We start from the raw sequence: 13,500 nt of genomic DNA on the forward strand, positions 1-13,500 counted from the left end.
TAAAGAAACTTTCTTAACAACGTATAAGAGAGAGAGAAAAAAATTTATGGTCCAGAGTCACCTCAAGTTTAAAAACTTCATAGTCCTCTGTTGCGTAGGCTTAACACATGACTGGTTGAAAGCTAGACATGCTTCTGAAAAACTGCAGCTATGTTTGAAAATCCAACACAATTACAGGAATAATTCAAACATAAAATGACAATAGCAGGAAGTCAACAGCAAGCTTTCCTGAAGCTTGGATGTGGTAAACTATTTTTTTCACCACTGCAGACTAAAATCACACGGCTGTACAGCAAGCCGCTCTCCAATTTACACCAAATAGGACTAAAGTTTTTTTGGTTTTTTTTCAGGGGGGAGGGTGGGGAAGCGGGGTTTCGTGGGAGTTTTGTTTGTTTTGGGTTTTTTGGTTTTTTTAATAATGATTGGCTTCTGCTATGTTAAAACCTTGACGACAACAATAGCAGGCAAACAAGAACAACACTCCTGGAACACGTCTTAAAGACCTAACACTTGGAGCAGCACAGAGAAACTTTACTTTACCATCTATACTGAGAGATGCACTCAGTTGGTCAAGAAAATGTTAAGTCTTCAAAATTATCATCCCAGCACTATTTCACACTCTGGAATTACCAAAGAAACAGGCATACGAATGGGGGAAAAGCAGGGTATAGCATCCAAAACAGTTTAGTACCTAGCATGTCCTATAGAACAATCACATAAGCTCAAAGTTTCAATATATCACTGGCTGAGCTGCAAACCATACACATCAATAAACATGTATTTAAATATCAAACATTCAGGCAGACAGGAGAGGACAGGAGATACCTTCCTAAGCATCAAATGACATTTGGGCACAGGATTTTTAAACCCTGAAAAGGATGTAAAAAATTATGTTGCTCGAGAAGATATGACTGTCTGTAGTTTGAACAAGATGGTGTGTGGCATGAATAAAATACCACTAAGTAAAGACACACATTAATAAATGACATTAATAAAGTGTAAAACTAAAAGCTAAAGGTAGTAATATGAAGGAAAGGAATAAAACTACAAAAGGGAAAAGTAGGGAAAGTTTAGCACAGAATGGAGCTCTATGTTGCTGAAGAGAGGATACCATCACTGACTGCCAGCACGAAAGAAACAAAACCAACACAAAAGGAAACAGCAGTTAGGGAAAGTAATTGCGGGGCCTTCACCTCCTCACCTCAAAACCATTTGAACAGTTCAGCATGATGAGTGCACTGCCAGGTAACATGTTCTTCCACGGTGGAAATATCTAGGACATGCGAGTCCTACTGCAAGAGACATTCTAATACATTTCCTATGGCATATATCACAGAACTTTAAGCATGCCAAAGGAAAGATTTCTCTCTCCTGCCTAACCAAAGATGCAGTAACAAGACACCCGTTTGAGAGAAAGCTACTGACTCAGGGCTGCATAAGCAGTTCCATTGACTGCAGGTGTAACTGATTATTTGCTCTTCAGGAATAGCACCTCCCAATTTACAAACCCCCCTCACATCTACTATTAAAGCAATCTAAACCATTCTAGCAGCAAAGCCTGTCCCAGCTGGCATGAAGATTTTAAGTAAGCCAACCAGAGAGGCATCCTGATACACTGTATCAGAAATAATGATCCATCTCAAGAAGCAGAGAAATTTGGCTGCAACTCAGCAGTTTATTTAATGCATCTTGTGTTAAAATTCCTAAATTTACTATCTTAGCTCTACGAGCTTTGAATTGTTCATGCTAAGAACAAGACCGTTAATGGAAAAATTCTGTATTAAACCACACAAACATTCAAAGAAAAAACAGTTCACCTCTTTGCTGCCTAAACTTTAAATCTTCATGGTTACTGTAGTATTATATGAAACTGCAGACAGACAATAAGCCGCAATCACGATGCACCTAGGAGAGGACTGCTGTGAATCCTTCCTATAGTTTCAATACCTCTGAGGAATGAGCAAACAGGTGACACACGAAAACAAAAGCTTAGAGACGTTGCCTCTCTTGGCTTTGCTTCAGTCTTTAGCCAAAATCACTACTACGCGCATTGTCACACACATCATACAATCCTCCCTTCCACAATCTCTAGCCAACCATACGCACAGTCATATACAGTAAAATGTGGAAATCCTTCAGAGTCATGCAAATCTATAGGGTTCAACTTCACCTCGGGTGTTATCCATAATTACTAATAAATGTGGATACAACGGTATAAAGACTGCAAGTTATTATACCTAGAACTTAAATAATCATCCTTCGTTTCCTTCGTATTTCTTTCCCCAAATCCCCAATACTGCAAGCTTTCCATAAACACATGTAATTCCAAGTTCTTACTACATTGACTGTAGAAAAAAAAAATAGTCTTTAAGGAACAAAACAATGCTTTATTTTACTTTTATTGATGACTATTTCTGCTTGCAATTGCACTTCTGTATGGAATATTTGGGGGCCACAACTTAATTTTGAGGGCAATTAAATTGAAAATCCTTTAAGGAATGAGTTCACTTGTGATATACTTGCAAGTGATGTGTATAGTTCAGTTTTAAGCCAATCACATTACCAGTGCTGAATGGCATAGGAAAACATTTATGCCTAATTATGGCTTTTGAAAACTACCTGCACTGTGAGTTTTAGTTAGACTAAAGTTTTAAAGTTATAGTTTTATAATAGAATATCCCAGAAGTAAACATCATCTGTTAGTTTCTAAAGTTAATTTGTAGCTGAGGAAGATCTCAAATATCTCTAGGTCCTCTCCTAAGAAATCCAGATGTTAATTACTAATTCTACATAACTTCCATAAATGCTGTATCAGTACCTTTCGTAAGTCAATCCTGTATTTGAAATACATTCTTTCAAACACCTAATTTGTATTTCTAATGCTAGCCTACACTTATCTAACTTGGTATGACGCTAGTGCTATTTTTCAACTACGTATTTTTTTAAATACACCTAGAAAACTGAAATACCAAATTAACTCCATATGCAACTAAACCAAATATAAGAAACTGGAATGTTAAGACACAAACATATCCTAAAGAGAAGCACAGTGGTAACAACTACTACCCAGGAAGAATATGACAATTTCAGGCATTTCCTAACCACCACATTCACAAACAAACCTTTCAGCTGGACCAAGAGCTGCAGTCCAGTCCATTTCAGCACTGATGGAAACCCCAAGACCACATTCTCAGAATCACATAACATACAAATGAATTTTTCACCATTATTAATTACAGGCAGAAACATTTTTTCCCCTGGCAATCATTTAATCTCTTCTTTGATTTATGTTCAGAAATTTCTACATTAAACCCACACTGGTGAGCTGCTCAACAAACTCTTCTGGGTTCTTTTTTCCTGCCATGCAAAACCTGGTATTTTCTGTTCCCTCTTGAACCACACACATGCGGTAAAAGCATAAAACACATTCACCTGTTTAGTACAGATGTTGTCTAAACGGATTGCTTACTAGAACTATGTAATTTGTCATCCAGAAGGACACGGACCATTCCTTTACGTAAGTTTCTTGTTGTAAAAGAGTCCACACTTAATTATATGTATTGGTACGTTGGAACTGTTACACTTGTCCATTAATGTCTTTCTCCACCTTTTATTTCATACTGTCCCATACAGATATTTACTATTTTTAACTCTTAATAGGAAACGGTAGTAAAAGGAAAAGTACTTGGCAAATATGTGACTATTGAAGATTTAAAATATTACCAGAAGCAAACTGAAGAAGTACTAGTAAAAATATTCATGGAAGCGTTGGTGTGGTTTTATCTTTTTTTTTTATATTTCTTTCTTTCTTTCTTTCCCAAATTTCCTTGGCTATTATAATAATGAATTTTTCATGGATGCTATTTGTCGATTATTATTCAATGCTCAAAAGCTAGCAAATATCCTGCTTCAGCTTTTTTCTCCTACCCCCCATGCAATTGTCAATGAGTAGTAGTAAATAAAAACAACTGCACTAAAATAAAAGTATATTGAGGCCAACAGGGAACAGACTTCAAGAGGATATAATAGAATATCTGACCAAATTTCCTATAGTAAGTTTCACACACAAAAAACCCCCCTATAAACCTAAGAGAGGTATTCACATATAAGTGCACATTTACAAAACTTTTTTTTTTTTTTAAATAACATGCCACTATGAGGCATGTGGAAAACATAACCTTCACAAATTTCTTACGACATGAAATTCTCCTTGGTGTTATATTTTGTGCTTTTCTTTCTCCAGTTACAATCAAAACTGAATATCCAAGTAGTACTGTAACATACTCTTGCTTTTTATTTATTTATATAGCAAAAACTAAGTCATTTCAATATAAAATTGAACACAATCAGCTACAGTACAACACTTCCACAAAATCCAAGAATTCACATACAAGGCATATGAATGTTACTCAGTTTCCCTGAACAAAAAATGTTACTAACTTGGACAAAGCTCAACACTCTAAAAGATGAATGCTGAATTGCTCATCTACAGCTTAAAATGGCATTTAGCAGCATGTAAGTTCTTGCAGCCAGAAAATAAAACCCTCAGAAGTATGCATAGGAAGTTTCATTAAAGAAGGGAATGATTTTGTTTGAAAACTAGAAGGAAGAGGCAACTCAGAAGTGTAACAAAATTTGCCTTGTCCTCTGCAAGGAACACAAAAACATCCAACCACAACAAACACAAGATTCGCAAAACAAAAACACAAGACAAACATGAAATAACTAGAACTGGTACTAAAACTGAAGGAAAAAAAAAGGCAAGGGGGACAGAAGAAAAATTTTGAGTTAGAAAGACAAATCATCACTCAAGTTCACCCTGTTTTAAAATAAGTGAGAATTCTTAAATATTGTAGATTATTTCCATCTTCTCTCCAGAAGGGAACTAATATTTTGCACTGCTGTTACCAGTTTGTTTTTTCATTTAAAGAGATATAACAAGCTAATAATATTTACCTGTAATTACTAGAAGCAACTTGTAAAGTAATTGTGACTGTTTGAGGACAGGCAGTATATTTCATTTTATGCACCTTACAGTCATATTTACAGTTCTGCTTTTTTATTAATTGCATATGACCTTCCCCAAACCAATAATTAACACCCCCTCCGAAGTTCTGGCTGTAAGCTTTCAGTTTGCTTCCTAAGAGGCAGAAATAATTTCTAACAAATAGTATTTTTAGACTTTATTACTTGGAAAAGATATCTTTAGGCATAGTTACAGCTTTTTTTTGGCCTTTTCTTAGGTTTGAAAAGTAATGGCACAGAAAATCCCCTAACTCGAACTTTATAACTCATTGGTTTCATTTCCCAATTTTTATTTCCTTTTAAAAAGAAGCAGTACAATCAACTTACCCTCTTTGCCTTTGAATCTTTCCTGATCGTATCTGTTGTAGGCAGCTGGAATAGGTTGCTTATTTCGTAAAGTGGGATCCTAAAACAGGTTAAATAAGATTTGTAAAACATACTAAAAAATACTTGATGGTTTTTGAACTTCATGAAGTATTACACAGAACCGCTCAAGAGTATAAAATTAGTTCACTTTTGTAGGCGTTTCAATGCATTTGAAAACTTCTGATACGTTTCCCTTCAACATCCACTTACAGTCTTACAGAAAGAGAGTTTAGGAGTACATACTGAGAGCAATGACAACAACATGAGGCAAAACTAAAGTAGCAGTAACAAACTACATTAGCTAAAATGTGCAAGTTTTATGAAATCACTGAGTTTTTGTAATATCTCAAGAATTAGCGGGGGAAAAAACCTGTCAACTGACAACTCATGATTAAGCCTTCAGCCACACACACAAAATGTTCCTTGCCAGCCTGATTAAGCTAAAATCCTGCTAAACCTACAGAATAAAAACAAATTTGGAGGAAAAAAAGGCCTTCTAGGAAAAAAGTTTTTAAAAAGCACCAACCTAGACGCACGCTAAATACCAATTTAATCTTTTCTGTGGATGACTTAGGTATGTATTCACAACTGTTCTGAATGGGACATTTCAATAGTCCCATGCACAATTTACAAAATTCAACACAAAGCAAATATTTAAATGCTGCAATTCATCTTGCTATTTAAATTTAGTTCTTTGTTAAATGCAGTAGCAGCAAAAACAAGTCCAAGTATGATTAAATAGCTTTTATAGAAGACTGCCACTGAATTCAAGAATATATTAGGTTTAATATAACTCAATAGTGAACACCACAATACAAAACAAATCCTGTCTAATACCTAGATAGACTTAAACAATAAAGCTCTAAGTCTGTCCTCCTGATTTATTACAGGCAAAAGAAAGCTGGTTCAAGCTGCTCCCACTCATGAGTCATGTTCCAGATTCTTAAACATTTGCTACCCTATCTGTCAGAAAAACAGCAAAACATTTTGTTTGAAATGGCAGTAGTCTCATCCAATACATTTTTTGCAAATAGATGCAGGATGTCGCTACTGTTTGATAGATGCAGAAGCTGGCACTAGCAGTTTAATCTCTAAGTAACAAGAACATATTGAACAAATTAAACTAATATATTCAACTCTTTAAATACCAATAAATGTAAGTTAAGCATAACTTCACAGATATTCTTTGACTTGAAAGTTGTTCATTCACTGGAACTAAACCAAAACAAATTTCATATTTAATAATGACAAGACAGCCTTCATATTCAAAGTGCTGCTCTTACCGTTGGTGCTGTATTTGGTGCAGGTCTTTGCTCAGGTGCTCGGCCTTCTTCTCTGGCTTTTACTGATTGAAGAATTGCAAAAATATTCTTGGCAAAGTTCTGAAAAAAAAAAATCAGATACCCGTGAACCTTGCTGACTATCTGCACTTCACGTTAATAACAACACAGGCAGAAGACACCATTTGGTTAACTTGTGCTCCAAAGAAAAACAAAACCAGTGTACCAAATTTGTAAATAGATGTTTTCTGATTATTTTTCTGTGTCAGGACCCAAACACAGAGTTTTAAGGCATCATTGCTACCTCCTATTCTTTAAGGCCCAAACTTGCTAAATCTAACAGCACAAGCTAAACCAAACTCTTCACAAAGAGCTTGCAAACTAACCTCCTTCCCCCCTCTTGCCTACCATGCCCTTAAGGTCCCTTTGGAACTCTTTGTGCTGTAGCAAGAAGGAAAAACTTTCACCCAAGATTTCTAAGACAAGTCTCATCTCTGAGGCCCACGTACCTATCCGCTAATGAGAGCCTGTCTGCTCGCTTTTGGCCTCCTGACGGGAGGTCTGAGGCACAGGCCCTCTGCCTGTCTAACCCTGCGCTACAAGCAGCTTTCCTCCACCCAAGCATGCTCAGCTGCTCTTAGAGAAGAGCCCTTATGAACCCTCGGGAGCCCTCCCCTGATCCTGCGTGGAGCAGCTGAGGCAAGGCAGACAGGCAGCCACCTCCTGCACTTTCCATCAAGGCTCTTGAGCAGAGCAGAACATGCTTCAGCTGCTTCTTAACAGTTCACAAGCACAAAACCCTGTCACACTGTGTTGCAGTTCTTCTAATATTTGTTTTGAATTATGACTTCACTCCATTTGGCACCAGGTAATTTAAGCAATAGAGCCTTCATTTTAAATTGGAGGAAGCAAGTACAGAAATCACATTCACAAGTCTTTGATTCAAGAGTGATCCAGGATAATTCTAATAACTTCATGCAGTGCTTTGTCAGATAACTAAGTCATTGAGGCACAACTGAGCAAATTATATTGATCAAGGTTTTTAAAACACATTCCCCTCCTGGTAATATCAGTCGATCTGCTTTATTCTAAACGAAAATGTAAACGCTAATTAAACTTTTGAAAGGCATACGCTTATTACATTACCACTCAACAGGCATTTTAAGCTATAGAGATATGTGTACACAATGTCTGTCATTACCGACAATTTTCAGTAATGGTTCATCAGTAAAAGAAACCTTTATCAATTACGGAAAATGGCTTTTTTACTGGTTCAGAATAGTATAAAGTATTCACAGAATGCTTAGATTCTTCCAGAGCATTGTATGCTACCACTGAAGTGGTGTTAATTAACACCACTGGCATTACACAACAAAGGCATGAATTACAAAACAAAGACTTCTGGGGCGAATTTTGTAGAAACCGTTTAGAGCAAGCTGTAATGCAAAGCTTCTCTAAGCTTGTTCACTTGACCTCAGTCAGCATGTTGTCAATCTGCTCCAAGCCAGAGGGGCAGGAACTGGAAGACCACCAGAAACCACTTTAAAAGGCAAAGCCATTCCTTGAGCAAACGCAGTTCTTTCCACAAAGACTGAAAGAACTCATACAAAACTGTATTTGAAGTTCTTTTCAGTCAGAAAAATCCTGGGGGGCGGGCGGGGAACCAAACTTTAAAGAGCTGTGAGCCATGCACATGTCAATTATACGAGGACACTCAGAATCAGCTCTGTTCTTCAGAAAATAAGTCTAACTACGCGCTTTTACTGGAAATTCAGAGATTTCTCCCAAATTGTGGAATGGGCAGAATATCAATCATAATTCCTGTCATTGCTGTGCTTCATCACATACTGTCACTTGGAAAAAACAAGCTACTCAGTCTTCTGAAATTCAGGAGGAGGAGGAGGAACTAATTAAATACCACGAGGAGAATTTTATAGGAGTGATTGTCCATGTAGAAGCAAGGTCTGCTTTCAAGTCACAAGGAAGCTACGACCAGCTTTTACATCCATATTTCATTCATAAAACCTACAGTTAACATATTCTTAAAGTGAGCTTAAATTTCAAATTACGATTTTTTCACAGGCATTTTAGCATCTCAGATTTTAATAGCCTGAAATTGCATGTCCTGGACTGATTTTTAAATTCTTTCAGGTAAAAAAAAACAACAGGAGTTTCTCCCATCTGCTGAAAAGAAGTCACTAATAAGCATGGAATTACGAAGTGGTTTTGATGATGTCTTTTTTTCCACAGCATAAAAATGCAGGTCCCCCAAAGCCACAACTAATATCTGTTTGGAAGGGTGAAAAACAGCAGTGTTTTAACAAGCACTCGAACGAACATCATCATCTTGCTGTGCACTGGCTTGGTCGGGGATGTGGGATCACATTACTGTGACAGAAAAATGATGGAGCAGGAAGCCCACTGCAGGTACCAACTGATTTGCAAAGCCCTGCAGAGTTGCAAGACTGCTAAGTTTTCATTGTTCATCCCTTCAGAGATCAGAATATGAACACCCCCTAGCTTCTGCCCTAGATTTAGTTAAAACTTAATACCAAATGCAACATTTTTATTACCAAAAACTTCTGGTCTGGGGGACAGAGCAGAAAAAAAGAAAAAAAAAATATTTGTTTCTCTGCATTAAGTCTTAAAAAAATTTGAACATGCTTTAAAAATGATGCTTCAGAAAATTCTTAGTATGTAAAAGGACAATTACATCAATTCTTGTTGCAAAATGTTTCAGCGACTATCCAATTGGGCTTTTGATATTTTCTTAAATAAAGTCCTATCATAATAGATTTTTCCGCCCATCCTCACTCCTACCTCTAAAAAGACAACTCATGCACTAGATGTAAAGCAGAAGAGACAACAATGGTAGCCAACAGATGATCAATAACAGCAGCTATGGTCAGATAAACATAGGCATTCATCTTACAGAAAAAGTCACATGTATTCTTTAGGAAAGCCTGCAACAGTACATAAATTCTCAAAATTTACTGGCACAGATGCTCTATCCCTTGCCAACATAGTGACTAACACACACCAAGTCAAGTTACTATCACTGGTATTAATTTAACACCAGGCTGTTTGAGGAGAAATACCAGAACAAGTAAGATTAGCCTGCTCTGCTGGGGAAGACTTAATGAAGTTACATCATTACCAAAAATCCTCTTGTAATAAAAATACTTCCATTTAAATATAGCACAATTTACTCTGAAAAATTACAATCTTCATTCTGCGACCTATATTTGATTTCTGTACCTAGCCATAAACCTAACGCTCATGAAGAAAGACTTCTAGTCACAATAGCAGCTTTATCAGGCTAGCAAAAAAAAAAAAACCCACCCACAAAAAAACCCACCAAAAACCCAACTTTTTCCAAATAACGATCATCAAGGAGAAATACTGATTTCAACTTCATAGAAAGCAATTCTTGAAGCAAAAAAATTAAAGAAAATATACTTCATGTCAATCATCTGAACAAAAATAAAAGATTAAATCTAGCATATAAAACTAGAAACGTATACACTGTTACATGGCATGGCTAATAGAGCTTCAAAACTCCTATAGCTGAGTTGTAACCAAGTTTACATTCTGGTATCTCACTGCAGAGAGAGAAGATCCTAGGAACAACCCTCTAAACTCAAATAAACTCTTATTTGGGCTGACAATAAGGATTTCTTGTTGGACATGCATCCCAGGATCATCAAGAGCTGCAGAATGCTATAAAACTGTCCAAACTTATAGGAGAGCTGGAGAAAGAAGAATCAAGCCCCTACCACACTTCTTTACATGTTTGCTTGATGTGCTCAGACATACTAAGTCCTTTGCAGCCATTGACAGACTGAAAGGCATGATGCAGTACCAGAAATGCAATATTCCCATCACACATTTTCAGCAATTCCCATGTACTGCATGACATGAAAAACGTAAACAGTATTCAGGTGGTCTCGTAGCAGCACAGCAGAAATATAAAATCGTTTATATGGAACATGAACTGATGAACTGTATATCTAAAAGAAAATATTTTGCACATTTAAATTTAAAGCACATATTTAAATCTGGAGCCCTTCATTTAAGGCATCGCTCTCCTATGCCTAAGAATCTGTATCTTCAACTTGTAAACTGTTCACCAATATTGAAGTTGATCTTCTCTCCCCCCCTTGCTCTTCTAATTTAAAGACAGTCCTAAAGCACTGCATTTTATATTGTGTGCTAGAATCAAAGGCTGGACATATGCAAAATTGATATTCAGGGACAGTCACAAGCAACTCCAAGCATGCAAATACCGGTGGTTCGCATAGCTGTTCTACCAGTGTATTTTCCGCACTGTGCTTTTCAGACCATAAAAATTTCCATCCTTTTTGACCCAGCATCTTTCCTCTCCTTACACAAGAAGCCTTCAGATAAAGGCCACAGCTAGAAACATGATCTTGAATTATATAGTTGTGATGAACTAAATCCTCCTTTTTGAATTACATACACATGCACCTCTCCCATTTTCCTTATTTGCTTTCATTTGAATAACACATAAAATGCACAACTTCACTGACAGGCATGTTTGCAGAGAGCTCATGGCACCTCTCAAACTATTCTCCATACACTTTTGACCTGTCCATACCATACTACAGTAAGTCACACAACAAGCATACTACCACACAGACAATTTAAAAAAAAAAAAAACCACCTAAATAAACAGGACATCTTAGTTGTGCTTTCAGAACAATAGCAGTTTAAGAAATTAGCAATAAAGTACGGGAATTTGTATAGCTAACCAACTGAAGCACAGTACATGACTTAATTGTTTTAAGCTGTCAGATTAGGGAATTTATTAAAAAAAACTATTAATAAAACTGAAATTGTTACTAACTGCTGGGAAAAAAAAAATAAAAATCAGACACTCCCTTTCACAAGAAGTTACTCTTGTAACTTCAAATAGAATCAAATCAAATAGAATCAAACAAGAAGTTATTCTTGTAACTTCAAAAGAATCAAATAACATTTCTTTATGTTCCAGTCAAAAAGTTCACTTAAGTATTACTATAGTCTACTGCACTGAATTGAAAACATAGCTATTAGCCCTGTGTATTAGTGGACTATATTTTCAGTAACAAGTACCACCCTTCACTTGTTCCATATTATCTTCACTAAATTTTTACAGCAAGAGTATTATATGAAAGACAACCGAAACATTTAATTTGAAATAGCACAAAGGCTGATTCAGAAGTATGAAAGAGCAGCAACACTGTAATATTCTGAAGATACAGCACAGCCTAAAATCTGCTCAAAAATCCCCCTCATACATAATCCGAGTTTATTTCTCCTATGAATGCAGCATATGGAAATGTATTTTTTTTTAATAGTTACAGAAGTAGTGCTTAAGAATGGTGAAGTTATTTTACAGCTGACCTAAATTTTCTTTCCGGAAACACAATGCTTTATTCTACAGAGTTTTCTGACAAATTCAAGGCATCTATTTACAAAACAAGATTCATTATTGCTCAATATAAATACAATTTTTATGATCTGGTCCATCTTTCCTTTAAGTGCTGTATTCAAAACGTCTGCACTAGTGCCTAGCAGCAATATAACAGTCTTCTCAGTTTTACTAAGTAAGCTAATATAGGATAAAGTGGAGTTTGGGAACTTAAGCTATACCATGCCATTACACTTGTGCACAGCCATTCTAAAACCATACGCTTGTTCCATTTGAAAGCACTAATGAGGATACTAGTTGCTATTAACCTGGCACACCTTTGCCTTTTTAATTTTGCTGTTAAATCCACCACTCTTGTGAATTTCAGGAACATAGAACGATTCTGCCACCTAGAGCCCATACATAAAGTTGCTTTCTTTTAAAATACCAAAAATTTTACTCTCAGACCTTTTAAGCTGTCAAAAGTGATTAAAATACCATATTAGTCTTACTATAAAATTATTTTAATTTAAATATGTTTCCAGTTACAAGATCATATAAAAGAAATTACTGAAATTGTGATTATAACTGTAGTATTAACCCCCTCACAGGTGACTTCACTAGTAAGAATGCTCAAAAGGTATCAGAACAAAAATATGAGAACTGAAAGTAACTGCAAAAGCAATTTCTCACAGCATTTACTTCAAATATGTTAGTTACTGTTAAAAGGATCAACCCTATGAATAAAATGTATTAATTTAAAAAATAAAGTACGCAAGTACTAACTGCAGTGGTAATATTTTCCAGGTAATAACACAAAACTAAAAATATTGACCACCATAAAGATGAGATTCATTTGGGGGAAAATGAAAAGTCCTGCTATTTAATACGTACGTACAGGAATACAGAAAACCACAAAGGAATAACACTCTGAAATAGTTCAGAGCAAAACACTGTATTAGATAAATTTGCAATTGTGTGTTACATTGAAGGTAAATGCCACATACCAGGAAAGCACTAATCCCTCTAAGCTAGGTCACCTATAAACTCCCATCATCTTACCCCGTTCTGGACTTCTCATCACCATGCACACAAACATACCCAGAAGCTGGGGGTGGGCGGTGGGGAAATAAAATCAAGATAATGGAATTTAATACATACAACTCACAGTCATGCTCTATAAAATGAAGTTAGAGCCAAGTCCATTCCCTTCTGTATTAATGTCCTTTTTTATGGATACACAATACACTGGGCATCATCAACCTTTTTTCCAAAGGAAAGCATAACTAACTAGTACATTACAACAGGACTGCAATAACTAAAGATATCAAATCTGAAAAATGATGAAGGTTTTAAAACAAAAAAAACAACAAAGTTGTTTATTTAAACAAATTGCTTCTTATACAAAATAAGATT

General features: G+C 36.0%; 1 protein-coding gene across 1 annotated transcript in view; it reads right to left on the reverse strand.

The window, feature by feature from the left end:
- Nucleotides 1-13,500, reverse strand: part of CDC73 (cell division cycle 73) — a 118,627-nt gene that overhangs the window by 83,753 nt on the left and 21,374 nt on the right. The window contains exons 8-9 of the mRNA XM_087733017.1: nucleotides 6,675-6,773; nucleotides 5,353-5,431 (exon numbers count right to left, since the gene is read on the reverse strand). Coding sequence (XP_087589143.1) covers nucleotides 5,353-5,431; nucleotides 6,675-6,773 — 178 coding nt within the window. The remainder of the gene's footprint in view (nucleotides 1-5,352; nucleotides 5,432-6,674; nucleotides 6,774-13,500) is intronic.

This window comes from Nipponia nippon, unplaced genomic scaffold, assembly GCF_047370975.1.
Source record: "Nipponia nippon isolate SJK-2023a ecotype South Korea unplaced genomic scaffold, ASM4737097v1 scaffold_5, whole genome shotgun sequence".
Lineage (NCBI taxonomy): Eukaryota > Metazoa > Chordata > Aves > Pelecaniformes > Threskiornithidae > Nipponia > Nipponia nippon.